Below are 18,387 nucleotides of genomic sequence, written 5' to 3'. Positions count from 1 at the left end.
CAGAGCTGACAAAGTAAAAATATGTTGTTCTGCCCTTGCCCCCGGGCACCGATGATGTCGATTAAGGCAGCCCCCCGCACTTCTCTGATTCAGAGGGGTTGGGTTAAATGCGGAAGACACATTTCAGTTGTACAACTGACCAGGTATCCCCTTTTCCCTTCTAAATGGGAGTTGAAAGAAAGTAGGCGACAAATGATGGTTGTCATGTGAATGGGTAAGATTTGTAGCTCCGTGGACATTAGGCTTTGTTCGCTTACGTCTGGTTCGCTTAGGTGCACAATTTTAAAGTTGATGTTATAATGAAGATATATTCAACAGATTTTTCATGTTTGTACTGTAGTTGTGGAGACACCAGTTGCTCCTATCGAGCCAAAACCAGAGACTGAAAAAGAGGAGAAGACAGTGGTAGAAGCCCATGGTGGGAAAGGATGAGCTTTCTGTTGCAGTCTACTCCTGTATACTGCTGCCATGTAGCTTGCAGTTGTAATGTATTACAAATCTCCTTGCCCTTAAATGGGGATCTACTATAGGTCTTTACTTTGTTGTCTTTTGTTGACCTTGCTGGAGTCTCCTTGTTGTAGATTCCTTGTTGTAGTTTGATTATGATATTCCAGGTGTATTCTGCGTACAAAATATTGAATTTAGGCAGAGACCAGGATTCTTCATGCAGTGCTGTACATAACCTTGATTATGTGTAAAGCAAGAGTAGTTAAAATCTCACTTTCAAGGTGGTGGTGGGTCACACACACATCTTTTTCAATGCTGCTGGCCTGGACGGATGGACACCAAGCAGAGAAGAGTGCATACATTAATGGTCATTGAAAGTGTTTACCATACATAGAGACATCATCCCAGTGGGATCATCTTCTAGACGCTAACACCATATGGGTTTGTGCTGTCTCTTTTTGAGGCGTTGTGACAGTGAATGCAGATATTTTTTAACCCTTTAATTTCTCAGCTCTTCCAGCCATATTCAAACAAGATCTGGAGAGCCAGGAGGTTGAGGAGGGGGGCAATGTTACCCTGCACTGTGAGCTCTCTAAACCTGGGGTCGCTGTAGAATGGAAGAAGGGAACACAGGTTCTGAAGTCTGGAGAAAAGTACCAGATGAAGCAGAAAGATTGCAGTGTGAAACTCCAAATCTGTGATTTGAAACCTGAAGACACAGGAAACTACCACTGCAGCACTGGAGACACAGAGAGCTCAGCATACCTGAAAGTCAATGGTAGGATGATGAAGACCTTTTCACTACAGCCCAATTCTTCACTAGAACAGAAAAGATCACCTTGATCTGAAATGCAATAAACATTTAGTAAAAGTTATGCAATACAACAGTTACCGTGGAATAATGCCTACCATTTTTTTATGTAAGTGTAGACTTATAATTCATATTTTGGGATTTTGATTTGTCAGTTCTCGCAGTCATATTCACCAAAGAGCTGGAGAGCCAGGAGGCTGAGGAGGGGGGCAGTGTTACCCTGCACTGTGAGCTCTCTAAACCTGGGGTCCCTGTAGAATGGAGGAAGGGGGAGGTGGGTCTCTGCCCCTGTGCCAAGTATGAAATCGTCCAGGAAGGGCACAGCGCCAGACTAGTCATCCACAGCTCAGACCCTGAAGACTCAGGCAGCTATTTTTGTGACAGTGGTGACCGAAAAACCACAGCACACCTTGCTGTGAAGGGTAGGCTGAGAGAAAACTCTTCTGGTTTTAGCAGTGTATGCTGTCGTGAAAGAAAATCTAACTTTCCCACATGTATTATATATATTTTGTGGTTTAAGGCACAATTCTGCCCTCAACTTTTCTCTATCTCACCTCTCCCGACCTCCACCGTTCCTACCGCCCCTCTTGCTTTCCACAGCCCTGCCTGTTTACTTCAAAACCCGACTACAGAATCTAGAGTGGGACGCAGGTGAGATCGCCATCCTCCGCTGTGAGATCACCAAGCCTGGGGCCAGCGTTGTCTGGAGCCGGGGCGACAGGGTCCTGGAGTCTAACAACAAGTATCAGCTGAAACAGGAAGGGGCCATTGTGAAGCTTATCATCTATAACCTACAAGGGGCTGACTCTGGGGAGTATATCTGTGACACGGGTTACCAGAAGACCTCATCCATGCTCACTGTACAGGGTAGGGGACAAGATGAAAGTCTGCTACTGTCTTCTGACATTCTTTTTAATCATTCTCTCTCTCTATACACTTCTTGATTCATGGCACCTCTCTTCTAATTCACTCTATCCCTACCAACCGCTTTCCATCCTGAGTGATTCCCACAAGACTAATATCACGCAGGGCTTTAGAGGACCAAAGGCCTAAAGAGCACGGAAGAAAGCTTGTTGGTGATCTTCATCCATTTCCTGATTCACCTACTGCTTCCTATGTCCTTCATATCCTTCACACCTTCCTCTGCACTTCTACCTTCGTAACCATTCCACCCGAGCGCTCTGCTGTGAAGGACAATGATCTGTCTCACACTTCCACTTCTTCTGTCTTGACAGGAGCAACCTTATGTCTTGACAGTTGTCTATGTACTGTAACTGTATTGTGTGTGTATGGTTAGGAGCCTTATTTCTGTTGGCATCTAACCATGTACACCCATATAGACACTAGTGCTCCCTTAGAGTGAGATTCGCATTTAAGCAGTAACACATAACTGGCTTTTTAAAACAGAGATGGAGGTGACCATAGTGAAGGTCTTGAACAGCTGCTCGGTGCGCGAGGGGGAGGACGTTCACTTTGTGTGCCATCTGTCCCACGAGAATGCCAAGGAGGTCCAGTGGAAGCTTGCGGATGTCCCCCTGCAGAACAATGAGATGAATCTGATCTGCGCTCAAGGCAAGGTGCACAGTCTCACCCTCAGGGGGGTCACCCAGGCCGACTCGGGCACAGTCACCTTCACTGTGGGCCACCATACCTCCACCGCCAGCCTGACCGTCCGAGGTAAGGGGGAAAAACTATATATACAAGTCTTCTAATCAGCCACAACCCTTTTCTGTTGTACCCCAATACCTGGATCTATTCCAAACCTCTTTTTTAGCCTCCACTCTCCGCTGAACCATCTGAGGTAAGGGGTGCATATACATAGTCTGAGGTTAGGAGTGTATAATATAGTATATAAAGTATATAGTATATAATATAGTATAATATAGTATATAGTATAATATTAGTATATAGTATATAAAGTATATAGTATATAGTCATATACTGTACATAGTCTGAGGTAAGAGATACATACTGCATATGAGTCTGCTGGTGATCAGCCCCAACCCTCTCCCATTGTACCCCAATACCTGGATCGATTCTGTCCATTCCAAATCCGTTTTATACCCTGAACGTCCAAGGTAAAGGGTACATATACTGTATAGTCTGAGGTAAGGGGTTATATAATATATGTATGATGCTAATCACTGACCTTTACTAGACCTGACCCTTTTCCATTGTACCCCAATACTTGGAGCCATTCTGTCCATTCTTTCATTGATTCTTCATTTCTTTTATCTTCTCCTATCAATAATGGATCCCTCAATTCATGTTCATCTTGTTGTGGAGATCGATTATTATAGCAGTGCATGCCATTGATAGGCCACTTGTTCATTTCTCTCACATTACAACATAACAAGAAATCTCGCCGTTTTTGTCCTTTGAGGCTTAAGCTATTTGAAACCTACAGTGGTTAATGTTTGTCTAGCAAATGCTTTTAAATGTTGTGTTGAATGTTTCCTTTCAAGATATTGGATGTGCTTGGATGTCCTTCCCGTCCGTGTCCACTCCCTAAACCAGGTAACGTCTCCATCCATCCTAACCTTGTGGTGGTCTGTATCTATCTTGCTGTGTCCCGGCAGGGGCCCCTGTGGTGTTCAAGAAGGAGCTGCAGAGCCAGGAAGCAGTTGAGGGGGGAAGTGTCTCCCTGACCTGTGAAATCAGTTCTGAGGGCAAGGTGACATGGAGAAGGGGCTCCTTGCTCCTCACCCAGGGGGAGAAGTATTCCATGGAGCACACAGGTTCTACCTACATCCTGATGGTTCACAAGCTGAAGGTCGGGGATGCTGGAGAGTACACCTGCGATACCGGGGATAAGCAGAGCACGGCCACCCTGACAGTCAAAGGTAATGGAGCTCGTCTGTATTCACATCTGTCTCTGGTTTGCTGTGACCCTACATTATCCTCTGCTTTCATTCAGTGTGCCGACGGACTAAGAACTTCCTTCTTAATGTCCTTTTAGTTGGATTTTGTTGTAGCCAGTAGCTACTACAAATTTATAGTATTTGTATTTATTATGGATCCCCATTAGCTGCTGCCAAGGCATTAAGTGTGTGCCCTCAGGCCCCTACTCTACTACCACATATCTGCAACACAAAATCCATGTGTACTTGTGTGTAAAGTGTGTATGTTATCGCGTGTGTGTATGCATGTGTCTGTGCCTGTGTTTGTGTCTCTTCACAGTCCCCGCTGTTCCATAAGGTGTATTTGTATCTGTTTTTTGACATCTGATTCTACTGCTTGCATCAGTTACTTGATGTGGAATAGAGTTCCATGTAGTCATGGCTCTATAGTAACCAGCTTTTGAAGTATAATCTGTGAGTAAGCATAGTTGTCTAGGTAACAATACACATTTAGTTGATCATGAAATGTAGGTTTCATAATCAATGTGTGTTTTTACGTTTGAACCTCAATCTATTTGCCGTGTTGGGGACTACTGCATGTTGGTTTTGTTTTCATATTCAGACCTATACAAAGCTATTGTGTCAGATAATGTTTTGCATATACATATGTCTACCTTACCTTCCTACATGTTAGCCATTACGTAGGAACTGAAAGTGTGTTTTGTGTAATATTGTACTCTTTAAATGAGAAGTCCTAAACATTGAGTTGACAGAAATAGGTGTCTCCTGGAGTGCAAACGTCAATCCTCTTTAGAACTCACTTTTAAAATCGGGATACCAATGGTGGTGCTCTATTGCTGAGTGTTTCACCTTAATGAATCCCCTGGGAAACCCTGACCCTGGGAACCTTTGCATTTCTCACTCCCCCATCGTCACATTCATTCACCTCCAGAGTCTGTACGCATCACTCGGGAGCTGCACGACATCACAGTGACCACCGGGCAGGATGCTGTCTTTGCGTGTGAGTTGTCCCAGGAGGGCGTGACCAACGGAGAGTGGTGGCTAGGGGATAACCTCCTCCAGAACAATGACCTGAACCAGATGACCTGCCAGGGCCGGGTGCACCGGCTGACACTACAGATGGTCACCACTGACGAGTCAGGGGACGTGGCGTTTGTGGTGGGCGAAGAGAAGACCGTCGCCTGCCTGCTGGTGGAAGAGAAGCCCAAAGGTAATGGAGATGTTAACGGAGACGTTAAAGATGGCCATCTAGTCCTCACCCCTCTCCATCTCTATCTTCCATCAAACAGCATTGGAACACCCTCTGTTCATCTGCTGTGCACCATCATCCATTCCATCCTAACCTTTCTTTAGACGTGTGTTGGCCATCCTCCTGGCTTTTTTTTTTATAGCATCTTTGTCTTTAAAGATACTATAAAATTAAGTTGACAACAAGATGGTTGTCACTGAGATAAACATATCCCTTTGCTAACTTCAGTATCAATTTGAATATCAATTGAGTGATGCACACCTAATGGACGTAGTCTTTATGGTTATCATTGGTGGAATTGTAGACCTGTGGAAAAAGAGCCACTTTAAACACTGCCCATAGAAATACCATACAAGTTTGACATATGCTGTGCATGACACCTGACACTCAAAGTGCATTACACTGTATGTACTTAGTTTGGGATTTCCCATATCTACAGTCTTAATCCTAGAGAAGCCTCATGACACAGTGGCCCTGGAGGGTGAGACAGTCACCCTGTCCTGCACTGTCTCCGACCCCACGGCCCCTGTCACCTGGAGCAGGAATGATGTGGCCATCAAAGCAGGCCTCAAGTACGACCTGCGGAAGAATGAAACTCTCCTACAGCTCCGTATCCACAACCTGGAGATGGAGGACTCTGGAATTTACTGCTGCGATACCGGAGATGCACAGTGCACCGTCACATTGACTGTGGAAGGTAAAGAATGATGCTGCCACTTGAAAAGTTCAGACCCTCTACACTGCGTCTAATGGGTACTAGAAAATAGTCTACAACCCAACCTAAAATTGAAGGCTGTGGATCAAGATAAAGTCAGGATGTTCCCCCACAACACTGTTCTTAACTCGCTTGCCCTCTTCAAACTATCATGCACCCTTCCTTCAACATACACCAACAGAAACATCGTACGCCCCTGTCCACCTTGCCACTGTCGTCTACACAACTTCTGTTGTCCGACACTGATGTCATGTCATGTCTCCTACTTCCACCAGGTGCCCCGGCATTCTTCCAGAAGGAGCTGAAGAACAAGGAAGCTCAGGAAGGCGATGATATCACTCTGCGCTGTGAGCTCTCCAAGGCCGGCGCTCAAGTGGAGTGGAGGAAGGGAGGCGTGGTCCTCCAGGCTGGTAAGAAGTATGCGATGAGGCAGGAGGGCTGCGTTCAGGAGCTCCGCATTCGCAACCTGGAGCCAGAGGACAATGGCTACTACACCTGCGACGCTGGAGACCAGCTCACCACGGCGTCGGTGGCAGTGCAAGGTATCATGTCACAACTACACCATCTGTCTCTGAAAGGGTTAATTTCTGTATAGTTTCTTCATTTCTCTAGGATCAAGGAATGAATTCCTAATGGTTTTTGATAGCCTTTGTGGTTTCAACAAGTGTTTTTTCAGCAAGTTAAAGATGATCAGTTGTACGATGTAATTGTAAATTGAAAATATTTAAGATTTATTTGTTTACATAGGCAGTTTCCAGTCTTGATTGAAAACAGATGGTTAACATTTTGTTGAACAAAATGTATATTGTATCATGGAACGTGTAGGGAATAATAACCCAAGGAAGTGAGCAAGGATGCTTGCCCTCTTAAAGTCAAAGTTTAAATGAGGAATGAGACAGGTCAAGGTCGAAGTAATCTTTATTATCCCATAGGCTGGCATTGTGAGAGTTTGGGGTGAGTTGTGTGACTGTGAGTGGCAGTAGCTGAGTGTCTGACTGTATCTCCACTACTCTACAGAGGCAGAAGTCCTCATAGTGTGTGGTCTAAAGAGCACCGATGTCTTTTTGGGCGAGTGGGCCACCTTCTCCTGCCAGCTGTCCCGCGGCGTGAGGCCCGAGAAGGTGCAGTGGTGGCTGGACGGGACCCTTCTCCAGGACAGCCCCTCAAGCGAGATAGGGCTGAGCCAGGGCCACGTCCACACCCTCACCCTAAAGGACCTGGCCCCGGACGCCTCGGGCACCGTGACGTTCAAAGCCTGCAGCCTGGTGTCCTACGCCAAGCTCTTAGTTAAAGGTATCAGGGAGGAGGAACTAGAGGGATTGAGAGGAGGAGGAAAGGGACTTCTAAAGATCCAGCTCTGTTCTCGAGATCTTGCAGCATCAATGCTCATAATAATGCAGCACTATAGGATGTTTCCACCAGTTTCTTAGTGATATGCAGCAAGTGCTATGTTATCCGATGAGGATTCACACCCATAGTTCCATTGTGTATCTATACTTTTAACTAATAATGGCAAATGGTACCTAACAGTTGTGGTTTACAGAATATCTAATTGGAATAGAGTAGAACTGGTGGACATATTTTGATAATTAAAGGTGCAATATGCAGAAATCGCACCGCCATTTCCTGGTTGCAAAAATTTGAATAGTTCGCCTAATTTCAGTTTGTGTGTAGAGAATCATTGTACCATCTAAAGCGCTTTGAAATATATTTTCAATAACCAAAAATATTGTGTTTGGAGCTAGTGTACAAAACCGAAAGTAAAAGATGCAAAAATGAAACTTAAGAACTGGAAGCATAGAAATAGCGCACATAGAACAGATCTACCACTTCTTAGACTTGCTTTCAATGAGAATGACAGATCTATAACTCACATTTATATGGGAATTTGCTCGGGTCACCCAAAAAGTTACATATTGCAGCTTTAAGTATAGTTCTAGGAATCATCCACTCTAATCTTGTTCAACAATTATAGAAATCATATCTGCCTACTGTAGTACACTGCTCAAAAAAATAAAGGGAACACTAAAATAACACATCCTAGATCTGAATGAATGAAATAATCTTCTTAAATACTTTTTTCTTTACATAGTTGAATGTGCTGACAACAAAATCACACAAAAATTATCAATGGAAATCAAATTTATCAAACCATGGAGGTCTGGATTTGGAGTCACACTCAAAATTAAAGTGGAAAACCACACTACAGGCTGATCCAACTTTGATGTAATGTCCTTAAAACAAGTCAAAATGAGGCTCAGTAGTGTGTGTGGCCTCCACGTGCCTGTATGACCTCCCTACAACGCCTGGGCATGCTCCTGATGAGGTGGCGGATGGTCTCCTGAGGGATCTCCTCCCAGACCTGGACTAAAGCATCCGACAACTCCTGGACAGTCTGTGGTGCAACGTGGCGTTGGTGGATGGAGCGAGACATGATGTCCCAGATGTGCTCAATTGGATTCAGGTCTGGGGAACAGGCAGGCCAGTCCATAGCATCAATGCCTTCCTCTTGCAGGAACTGCTGACACACTCCAGCCACATGAGGTCTAGCATTGTCTTGCATTAGGAGGAACCCAGGGCCAACCGCACCAGCATATGGTCTCACAAAGGGTCTGAGGATCTCATCTCGGTACCTAATGGCAGTCAGGCTACCTCTGGCGAGCACATGGAGGGCTGTGCGGCCCCCCAAAGAAATGCCACCCCACACCATGACTGACCCACCGCCAAACCGGTCATGCTGGAGGATGTTGCAGGCAGCAGAACGTTCTCCACGGCGTCTCCAGACTCTTGTCACGTCTGTCACATGTGCTCAGTGTGAACCTGCTTTCATCTGTGAAGAGCACAGGGCGCCAGTGGCGAATTTGCCAATCTTGGTGTTCTCTGGCAAATGCCAAACGTCCTGCACGGTGTTGGGCTGTAAGCACAACCCCCACCTGTGGATGTCGGGCCCTCATACCACCCTCATGGAGTCTGTTTCTGACCGTTTGAGCAGACACATGCACATTTGTGGCCTGCTGGAGGTCATTTTGCAGGGCTCTGGCAGTGCTCCTCCTGCTCCTCCTTGCACAAAGGCGGAGGTAGCGGTCCTGCTGCTGGGTTGTTGCCCTCCTACGGCCTCCTCCACGTCTCCTGATGTACTGGCCTGTCTCCTGGTAGTGCCTCCATGCTCTGGACACTACGCTGACAGACACAGCAAACCTTCCTGCCACAGCTCTCATTAATGTGCCATCCTGGATGAGCTGCACTACCTGAGCCACTTGTGTGGGTTGTAGACTCCGTCTCATGCTACCACTAGAGTGAAAGCACCGCCAGCATTCACAAGTGACCAAAACATCAGCCAGGAAGCATAGGAACTGAGAAGTGGTCTGTGGTCACCACCTGCAGAACCACTCCTTTATTGGGGGTGTCTTGCTAATTGCCTATAATTTCCACCTGTTGTCTATTCCATTTGCACAACAGCATGTGAAATGTATTGTCAATCAGTGTTGCTTCCTAAGTGGACAGTTTGATTTCACAGAAGTGTGATTGACTTGGAGTTACATTGTGTTGTTTAAGTGTTCCCTTTATTTTTTGAGCAGTGTATATTCACATTGAAATAGATTACATATTATGTCATCTATTTTGTGGCAGTATGTGTGATGTATGATTGCTGATAATAAGTGATGTGTGCACACAGGTAGTAATTCAAAAATAAAGTGTGCATTGTGTATTTTCTGAACAAGGTTTTGATGTAGTTCTATGGGTACAGTGGGACAGATTTGACCTGTAAACAAACTTTGCTGTTGTTGTATGTCAACCTATAGAATCAGCAGTAGCTGGAAATTGCAGTGCAGGGCAGTGCTGCTCCACCCATCCACCCTGGCCGGCCACTTTCCCTTATTAACTCACTCTCCGCCTCACCTCCACCCTGCACTGCACCGCCCCTAGCCTGCAAGCACTAAAACTCTCTAACCCTTCCTACCTCTGCCCTGTCAGTCTGGCGTCTCTATCCACCCACTGGCATATCTCCCCTAACTCATTGGTTGGTTAGTGGGCAGTAGTTGTGTCCAACTCCCCCTGCCTCTTGAGACGGTTGGGCTTTTCACTCCCCCTTCAGTTTGGAGTAACAAGAACATCTATCACATATAAGTAGAAATTCACATACTGTATGTAAGTGCATATTTGGCCACAGAGTGCTGCATCCATAAGATGTACTGTTGATCAAGGCACCTCTAAGGGCTTGCCACAGCAGCACACAATGCATACTAAAATACTAAGCCACCTCTGATACCACCAGTAATTCAAAACATTTATAATATTTCCCCCTTGGGCATCAATAAAGTTAACTCAATTCAAAGTAATATACATAAAAATACTCCAAGGTGTACTGGGGTGTTTATAAAGCCCAGGTATTGTTCTTCGGCATGTCGAGAGAGTGCATGTCAGTCATGATGACCTTGTCATATGACCCCTGCCCCCACTCTCAGACCCCACAGTAGAGGTGGTGAGCGAAATGCAAGACCTGCGGGTGGCTGAGGACCAGCAGGCTGAGTTCATCTGCCAGTACTCCCGGCCGGTCCAGGCCCAGTGGAAGAGAGACGGTCGGCCATTGCAGCCTGATGGCCGGAGGGTGGTAGTTGAGCAGGACTGGACCGTGGCTCGCTTGTACATTAGCCACGTGTCCACTGAGGACAGGGGGACATACTCCTGTGAGGCAGAGGGGACCTGCGTGGTTGCCTTACTGGAGGTGGAAGGTGAGCTTCTCTCCGTTTGGAAAGAGCACCTTGCTACTCTACCCTTCCCCCGAACATGTTCAAATATTCATTGTTGTTTTCAATTATGATGAGCAGATAGCGATTTCAAGTAGGTAATTTTTTAATTCATGCCATCTTTCCTCTCTTTAGTAATCGATCAATAAATCAATCCAGCCAAGCAAGGCTAAATAAAAAATGTACATGACTTCTAAACCATGAGACCTGATCAGGAAAAACTCTGGGCCCTCGTTATAGTGACCAAATAGGGCCCGTTGTTTCTCGTGGTCAGGTGACATGCTCAGGAAAAACTCCTGGCCCTAGTGTGAAAATGGGTATCAGAAAGTCCAAAACAAAGCATTCACCAAAGACTGTATTGACGGCCCTGGCAGGTCATTTCATGCATTGTGTGTGTGTGTCCAGCAGTTTTAGCAGGTTTTCATTATGAGGCTAGGTTCAGCTTGAATAGCAGCAAGTGTCAAGCAATAAAAAATCCACTTGACCTACAGGCCACCGTGAACCTGAAATCCCCACAACAGCTTGTCTTATGACACATTCTCCCCTCTCAGTCAAAGCTATTTTCTTACAGTAAACCGCCCTCTCCCTGCTCCCCTCTCCTCCCGTACAGCCAAACCCATTGAAATCCTACAAGGCCTGGAGAACATGGACACCATCGACGGCGGAGAGGCCCTGTTCGAGTGCTCTATCTCTCGTTGCGAGATCAAAGACTGCCGCTGGCTGATCAACGGCAAGCCGGTGAAGGAATCGCCCACCACGGAGATCGTGTCCTTCGAAAGTGGACGTCGCCACCTCCTGCTGCTCAAGGATCTGCACGTCGGAGACGGCTGCAAGGTGACCTTCCAAGCCGGCACCGCAACAACCTCCGCCATGCTCAATGTCAAAGGTGTGTCACCACAATTAATGTCCCAATTACAGTATGTTTGTTTGTTAGTTCCTGTTTCTGAAAACACAAGTGTTAGGCCTGGTCTATCGGTGAAATATAACATACTACAGATGAAAATCTGGAAATCTGCCTGCAATTGCTATAGGAACCGAGACAAGCATTAGTTTCTGTATCTGTAACAAGTATTGTGAGTCTTGAGTTTATGTTAGGCATTTTATGAAAATGTATGCACTCACTAACTGTAAGTCGCTCTGGATTTAGCGTCTGCTAAATGACAAAAAAAAAACTTAAAATAAAATGTTGTGTGCGTAGGCTGGCAGCTAGATGTGGTGAGCGGCCTGGAGGATAAGGTAGCTGTGGTGGGAGAGACGGTAGAGTTCAGCTGCATGCTGACTGAGCCTGTGCCTGAGGCGGAGGTAGCCTGGTACTCTAACGGAGCAGAGCTAAAGGCTGATGACACCTGGGCCATGCGGGCTGACGGCTGCTCCTACCACCTGGTGCTTAGACAGGTCCCAGCCATGCCACCACAGGAGATCACCTTCGCTGCCAGGGACGCCATCTCCATGGCCAAGCTCACCATCATCAGTAAGTGTCTGAACAGCCATTTTGGAATCAATAACAGAAGCTTTCTCCAGAAGCTTTCTCCAGGGAAGTGATAGCGGATGATACTCCTCTTTCACCTATTCTCCGGTGTTGCGGTCTATATTCAGAACCACATTCCTGTAAAGCTTAGAGAGGAAATAGCTTATTCCAGTTACTAATAAGCATGCACCCATTAAGAGAATGAGTGTAAAAACTGTTAAGTCCCTGTGGATTGATGAGGAATTGAAAAATGGTATGGTTGAGAGGGTTGAGGCAAAATGTATGGCAAATAAGTCTGGCAGCACAACCGATTGGCAAACGTACTGCAAATTGAGAAATCATGTGACTAAACTGAATAATAATAATAATAATAATAATAATAATAATAATAATAAGAAACTATACTATGAAACAAAGATAAATAATATAAAGAATGATAGTAAAAAGCTTTGGAGCACCTTAAATGACATTTTGGGAAAAAAGGCACTGTCGGCTCCATCATTCATTTAATCAGATGGCTCATTCATCACAAAACCCACAGATATTGCTAACTACTTTAATGATTTTTTCATTGGCAAGATTGGCACACTTAGGCATGACATGCAAGCAACAAACGCTGACACTACACATCTAAGTATATCTTACCAAATTATGAAAGACAAGCATTGTAATTTAGAATTCCGTACAGTGAGTGTGGAATAGGTGAAAAAAATATTGATGTCTATCAGCAATGACAAGCCACCGGGGTCTGACAACTTGGATGGAATATTACTGAGGAAAATAGCGGATGATATTGCCACTCCTATTTGCCATATCTTTAATTTAAGCCTTCTAGAAAGTGTGTGCCCTCAGGCCTGGAGGGAAGCAAAAGTAATTCCGCTACCTAAGAATAGTAAAGCCCTCTTTACTGGCTCAAATAGCCGACCAATCAGCCTGTTACGAACCCTTATTAAACTTTTGAAAAAATGGTGTTTGACCAGATAAAATGCTATTTTATGTAAACAAATTGACAACAGACTTTCAGCACACTTATAGGGAAGGACACCACTTACACAAATGACTGATTGGCTGAGATAAATTGATCATAAAAAGATTGGGGGGGCTTCAGTGCGGTTTTTGACATCATCTATCATAGCTTGCTGCTGGCAAAATATATGTGTTATGGCTTTACACCCCCTGCTATATTGTGGATAAAGAGTTACCTGTCTTATAGAACACAGAGGGTATTCTTTAATGGAAGCCTCTCCAACATAAGCCATTGTGTCTATGTATGCGGATGACTCAACACTATACACGTCAGCTACTACAGTGACTGAAATGACTGCAACACTTACAGTGCCTTCGGAAAGTATTCAGACCGCTTAACTTTTCCCACATTTTGTTACGTTACAGCCTTATTCTAAAATGGATACAAATTTTAAAAAATCCTCAGCAATCTACACACAATACCCTATAATGCAAAAAAGTACAAAACAGAAATACCTTATTTACATAAGTATTCAGACCCTTTGCTATGAGACTCTAAATTGAGCTCAGGTGCATCCTGTTTCCATTGATCATCCTTGAGATGTTTGTACAACTTGATTAAAGTCCACCTGTGGTAAATTCAATTGATTGGACATGATTTGGAAAGGCACACACACCTGTCTATATAAGGTCCCACAGTTGACAGTGCATGTCAGAGCAAAAACCAAGCCATGAGGTCGACGGAATTGTCAGAGACAAGATTAAGCTCCGAGACAGGATTGTGTCTGGGGAAGGGTAACAAAACATTTCTGCAGTATTGAAGGTCCCAAGAACACAGTGGCCTCCATCATTCTTAAATAGAAGAAGTTTGGAAGCACCAAGGACTCTTCCTAGAGCTGGCCGTCCAGCCAAACTGAGCAATCGGGGGAGAAGGTCCTTGGTCAGGGAGGTGACCAAGAACCTGATGGTCACTCTGACAGAGCTCTAGAGTTCCTCTGTGGAGATGGGAGAACCTTTCAGAAGGACAACCGTCTCTGCAGCACTCCCCCAATCAGGCCTTTATGGTAGAGTGGCCAGACGGAAGCCACTCCTCAGTAAAAGGCACATGACAGCCCGCTTGGAGTTTGCCAAAAGGCACCTAAAGGACTCTCAGACCATGAGAAACATTGAACTCTTTGGCCTGAATGCCAAGCGTCACGTCTACGGTGAAGCATGGTGGTGGCAGCATCATGCTGTGGGGATGTTTTTCAGCGGCAGGGACTGGGAGACTAGTCAGGCAAAGATGAACGGAGCAAAGTACAGAGAGATCCTTGATGAAAACCTGCTCCAGAGCGCTCCGGACCTCAGACTGTGGCGAAGGTTCACCTTCGAACAGGACAACGACCCTAAGCACACAGGAGTGGCTTCAGGACAAGTCTCTGAATTGTCTTGAGTGGCCCAGCCAGAGCCTGGACTTGAACCCGATCGAACATCTCTGGAGAGACCTGAAAATAGCTGTGCAGCAACGCTCCCCATCCAACCTGACAGAGCTTGAGAGGATCTACAGAGAAGAATGGGAGAAACTCCCCAAATACAGGTGTGACAAGCTTGTAGCGTCATACCCAAGAAGACTCAATGCTGTAATCGCTGGCAAAGGTGCTTCAACAAAGTACTGAGTAAAGGGTCTGAATACTTTTGTAAATGTGATATTTCTGTTTTTTATTTTTAATAAATTAGCAATCATTTCCAAAAACCTGTTTTTGCTTTGTTATTATGGGGTATTGTGTGTAGATTTTGAGGGGGAAAAAACAATTTAATCAATTTTAGAATAAGGCTGTAACGTAACAAAATGTGGAAAAAGTCTGAATACTTTCCGAAGGCACTTTAACAAAGAGCTGCAGTTAGTTTCAGAATGGGTGGCAAGGAATAAGTTAGTCCTAAATATTTAAAAAAAAACTAAAGGCATTGTATTTGGGACAAATCATTCACTTAAACCTCAACTAAATCTTGTAATGAATAATATGGAAATTGAGCAAGTTGAGGTGACTAAACTGCTTGGAGTAACCCTGGATTGTAATCTGTCATGGTCAAAACATGTTGATACAACATTAGCTAAAATGGGGAGAAGCCGCACCTGGACAGCTGTTCAGTCGTCTGGTCAGGTGCCACAAAGAGGGACTTATGAAAATTACAATTAGCTCAGAACAGGGCAGCACGGCTAGCCCTTAAATGTACACGGGGAGATAACAATAATGATATGCATGTCAATCTCTCATGACTCAAAGTGGAGGAGAGATTGACTTCATCACTACTTGTTTTTGTAAGAAATGTTGACAAGCTGAATGCACCGAGGTGTCTGTCTGTGTACTAGCACACAGCTTGGACACCCATGCATACCCCACAAGACATGCCACCAGAGGTCTCTTCACAATCCCCAAGTTCAGAACAGACTATAGGAGGCACACAGTACTACATAGAGCCATGACTACATGGAACTATATTCCACATCAGGAAACTGATGGAAGCAGTAGAATCAGATTTTTTTTTACTGATAAAAATACACCTTATGGAAAAGCGGGAACTGTGAAGAGACATACTACAGGTACTGACACATGCATATGCACACAAACGCTAGCACTCTACACACACATACTGTACATTGAAATAAAGTTGCACGGTGGTATTATACATTTTGTATTGTAGATATGTAGTGGTGTAATGTTATATGATGTACTGTTTTATCCTTTGTCTTATGTGTAATGTAAGTGCCTTAATGTGTTTGGACCCCAGGAAGAGTAGCTGCTGCCTTGGCAGGAAGTAATGGGGATCCTTAATAAACCCCAGGAAGAGTAGCTGCTGCCTTGGCAGGAAGTAAATGGGATCCTTAATAAACCCCAGGAAGAGTTCATGGGGATCCCTAATAAATACAAATTCCTCTTTCTTCAAAACCACCACTGACCCACCCTCCCTCTCCCTTTATAGCCGTTCCTGACCCCCCGGAGGACCCAGAGCTGGTCAGTAAGAGTAAGCAGGCGGTGACCCTGTCTTGGTTCACACCCCTCAGCGATGGAGGCAGCCCTATTCTGGGCTACAGGGTGGAGATGAGGCTGGCGGACAGTGCCCTCTGGCTGCCGTGCCATGCAGAGCCTGTGTGTAACACAGAGTTCTCTGCGGATAACCTCATCCCAGGGAGCGGCTACAGGTTCAGGGTGGCAGCCATCAACAGAGCTGGGACTGGAGAACCTGTCCAGCTTCCTCAGAGCATTCAGCTGGGTGAGTTGGCTATATGATGCGCTCAAACCTGAGCCAAACATAGATATGTCTATGTGGCTCTGTCTCAAGCCCAGCATGTTGAACAACCTAATTATAACCTAGACCTTGATAATTTATGTGTTATTTACACCATTTAACTCCTAGGAGAGTCGAATACATTTCCCATTGGCATGAATTGTATCTGTAGTGTCCCATCTACTGGAAACAATATAAATCAATCAATCTGTCACGATCGTCATGGAGAGACCAAGGCGCAGCGTTGCGGGTGAACATATTTATTAACTAGATCACACGATCAAAACAATGAACGAAACGTGAAGTCCTTCGATACACAAACCAAAAGGAACAAGAAACCACAACACAAAGTGAAAAGACCGATAGTTAAATATGGCTCCCAATCAGAGACAACCAGCTGACACTCGTTGCCTCTGATTGGGAGTCACTCAGGCCAACATAGATATACAAAACATAGACTTACACACCCTGGCTCAACATAACATAGTCCCCAGAGCCAGGGCGTGACAGTACCCCCCCCCAAAGGCGCGGACTCCGGCCGCGCCAAACAACCACAACAGGGGAGGGACCGGGTGGGCACTCCGCCTCGGCGGCGGATCCGGCTCCGGACATGACCCAGGCACGGGTTGTGCTGGACTGACGACGCACACCCCTGGCTTGATGCGTGGAGGAGGAACGGGCCGGACCGGGCTGACGAAGCGCACCCCTGACTTGGTGCGGGGAGCAGGAATGAGCCGGACCGGGCTGACGACGCACACCACTGACCTGGTGCGGGGAGCTTGGATGGGCCGGACTGGGCTGGCGACGCGCACCACAGACTTGGTGCGGAGAGCAGGAACGGGCCGGACAGGGCTGACGACACGCACCACAGGCTCGATGCGGGAAGCAGGAACAGACCGGACCGGGCTGACGACACGCACCACAGGCTCGATGCGGGAAGCAGGAACAGGCCGGGCCGGGCTGACGACACGCACCACAGGCTCGATGCGAGGAACAGGAACAGGCCGGGCCGGGCTGACGACACGCACCACAGGCTCGATGCGGGAAGCAGGAACAGGCCGGGCCGGGCTGACGACACGCACCACAGGCTCGATGCGAGGAACAGGAACAGGCCAGACCGTACTGGGGACACACACCACTGGCCCTACGCAGGGATCAGGAACGGGCCAGACCGGACTGGTAACACACCCCAGTACCTCTCGCCGTGCCTCCACACTTTCCCTCTCCTCTGTGACCAGTGGCCCCCTTAACCTGGCGGCCTCCTCTTCACACCCGCTGGACCGCTCCATCGCGGCCTCCTGCTGCCCCGTCGTCCACGTCGTGAGCCCCCCCCTAAAAATTTTCTGGGGTTCTCTCCTCCCCGTGGACCAGGCCTCCCTAGCTCTCGCCAGACTCTCGATCCATTGCTTCATAGACCAGCCTCTCTCCTCTTCACTTAGCGTGGCCCAGCCGAAACTCCTACTCCCCTGATCCAAGGTCCTTCCTCTCTCCTCTTCACGCTGCTTGGTCCTGTCTTGGTGGTTTCTTCTGTCACGATCGTCATGGAGAGACCAAGGCGCAGCGTTGCGGGTGAACATATTTATTAACTAGATCACACGATCAAAACAATGAACGAAACGTGAAGTCCTTCGATACACAAACCAAAAGGAACAAGAAACCACAACACAAAGTGAAAAGACCGATAGTTAAATATGGCTCCCAATCAGAGACAACCAGCTGACACTCGTTGCCTCTGATTGGGAGTCACTCAGGCCAACATAGATATACAAAACATAGACTTACACACCCTGGCTCAACATAACATAGTCCCCAGAGCCAGGGCGTGACACAATCAACAACCAATCAATCATTTTGT

The 18,387-nt window shown here is 46.3% G+C and overlaps 1 protein-coding gene across 10 annotated transcripts in view; it reads left to right on the top strand.

Moving 5' to 3' along the window:
* The window catches only part of LOC121535356 (obscurin), a 97,627-nt gene that overhangs the window by 47,565 nt on the left and 31,675 nt on the right, over positions 1-18,387 (top strand). For 4 of the 10 annotated variants that reach the window (XM_041842362.2, XM_041842359.2, XM_041842358.2 and 1 more), the window contains 9 exons: positions 3,838-4,101; positions 5,051-5,329; positions 5,808-6,065; positions 6,359-6,625; positions 7,101-7,376; positions 10,550-10,816; positions 11,442-11,717; positions 12,030-12,302; positions 16,227-16,517. In XM_041842362.2, the coding sequence (XP_041698296.1) occupies positions 3,838-4,101; positions 5,051-5,329; positions 5,808-6,065; positions 6,359-6,625; positions 7,101-7,376; positions 10,550-10,816; positions 11,442-11,717; positions 12,030-12,302; positions 16,227-16,517 (2,451 nt within the window). Of the gene's footprint in view, positions 1-2,665; positions 2,936-3,837; positions 4,102-5,050; positions 5,330-5,807; positions 6,066-6,358; positions 6,626-7,100; positions 7,377-10,549; positions 10,817-11,441; positions 11,718-12,029; positions 12,303-16,226; positions 16,518-18,387 lie in introns of all 10 variants that reach the window. The other 6 variants (XM_045205887.1, XM_041842355.2, XM_041842354.2 and 3 more) reach the window with 4 other exon arrangements.

The sequence above is a fragment of the Coregonus clupeaformis genome, chromosome 21 (assembly GCF_020615455.1).
Source record: "Coregonus clupeaformis isolate EN_2021a chromosome 21, ASM2061545v1, whole genome shotgun sequence".
NCBI classification, from domain to species: Eukaryota; Metazoa; Chordata; class Actinopteri; order Salmoniformes; family Salmonidae; genus Coregonus; species Coregonus clupeaformis.
The sequence above is the reverse complement of the archived record's forward strand: the minus strand, read 5'-3'. Positions and strand labels throughout refer to the sequence as shown.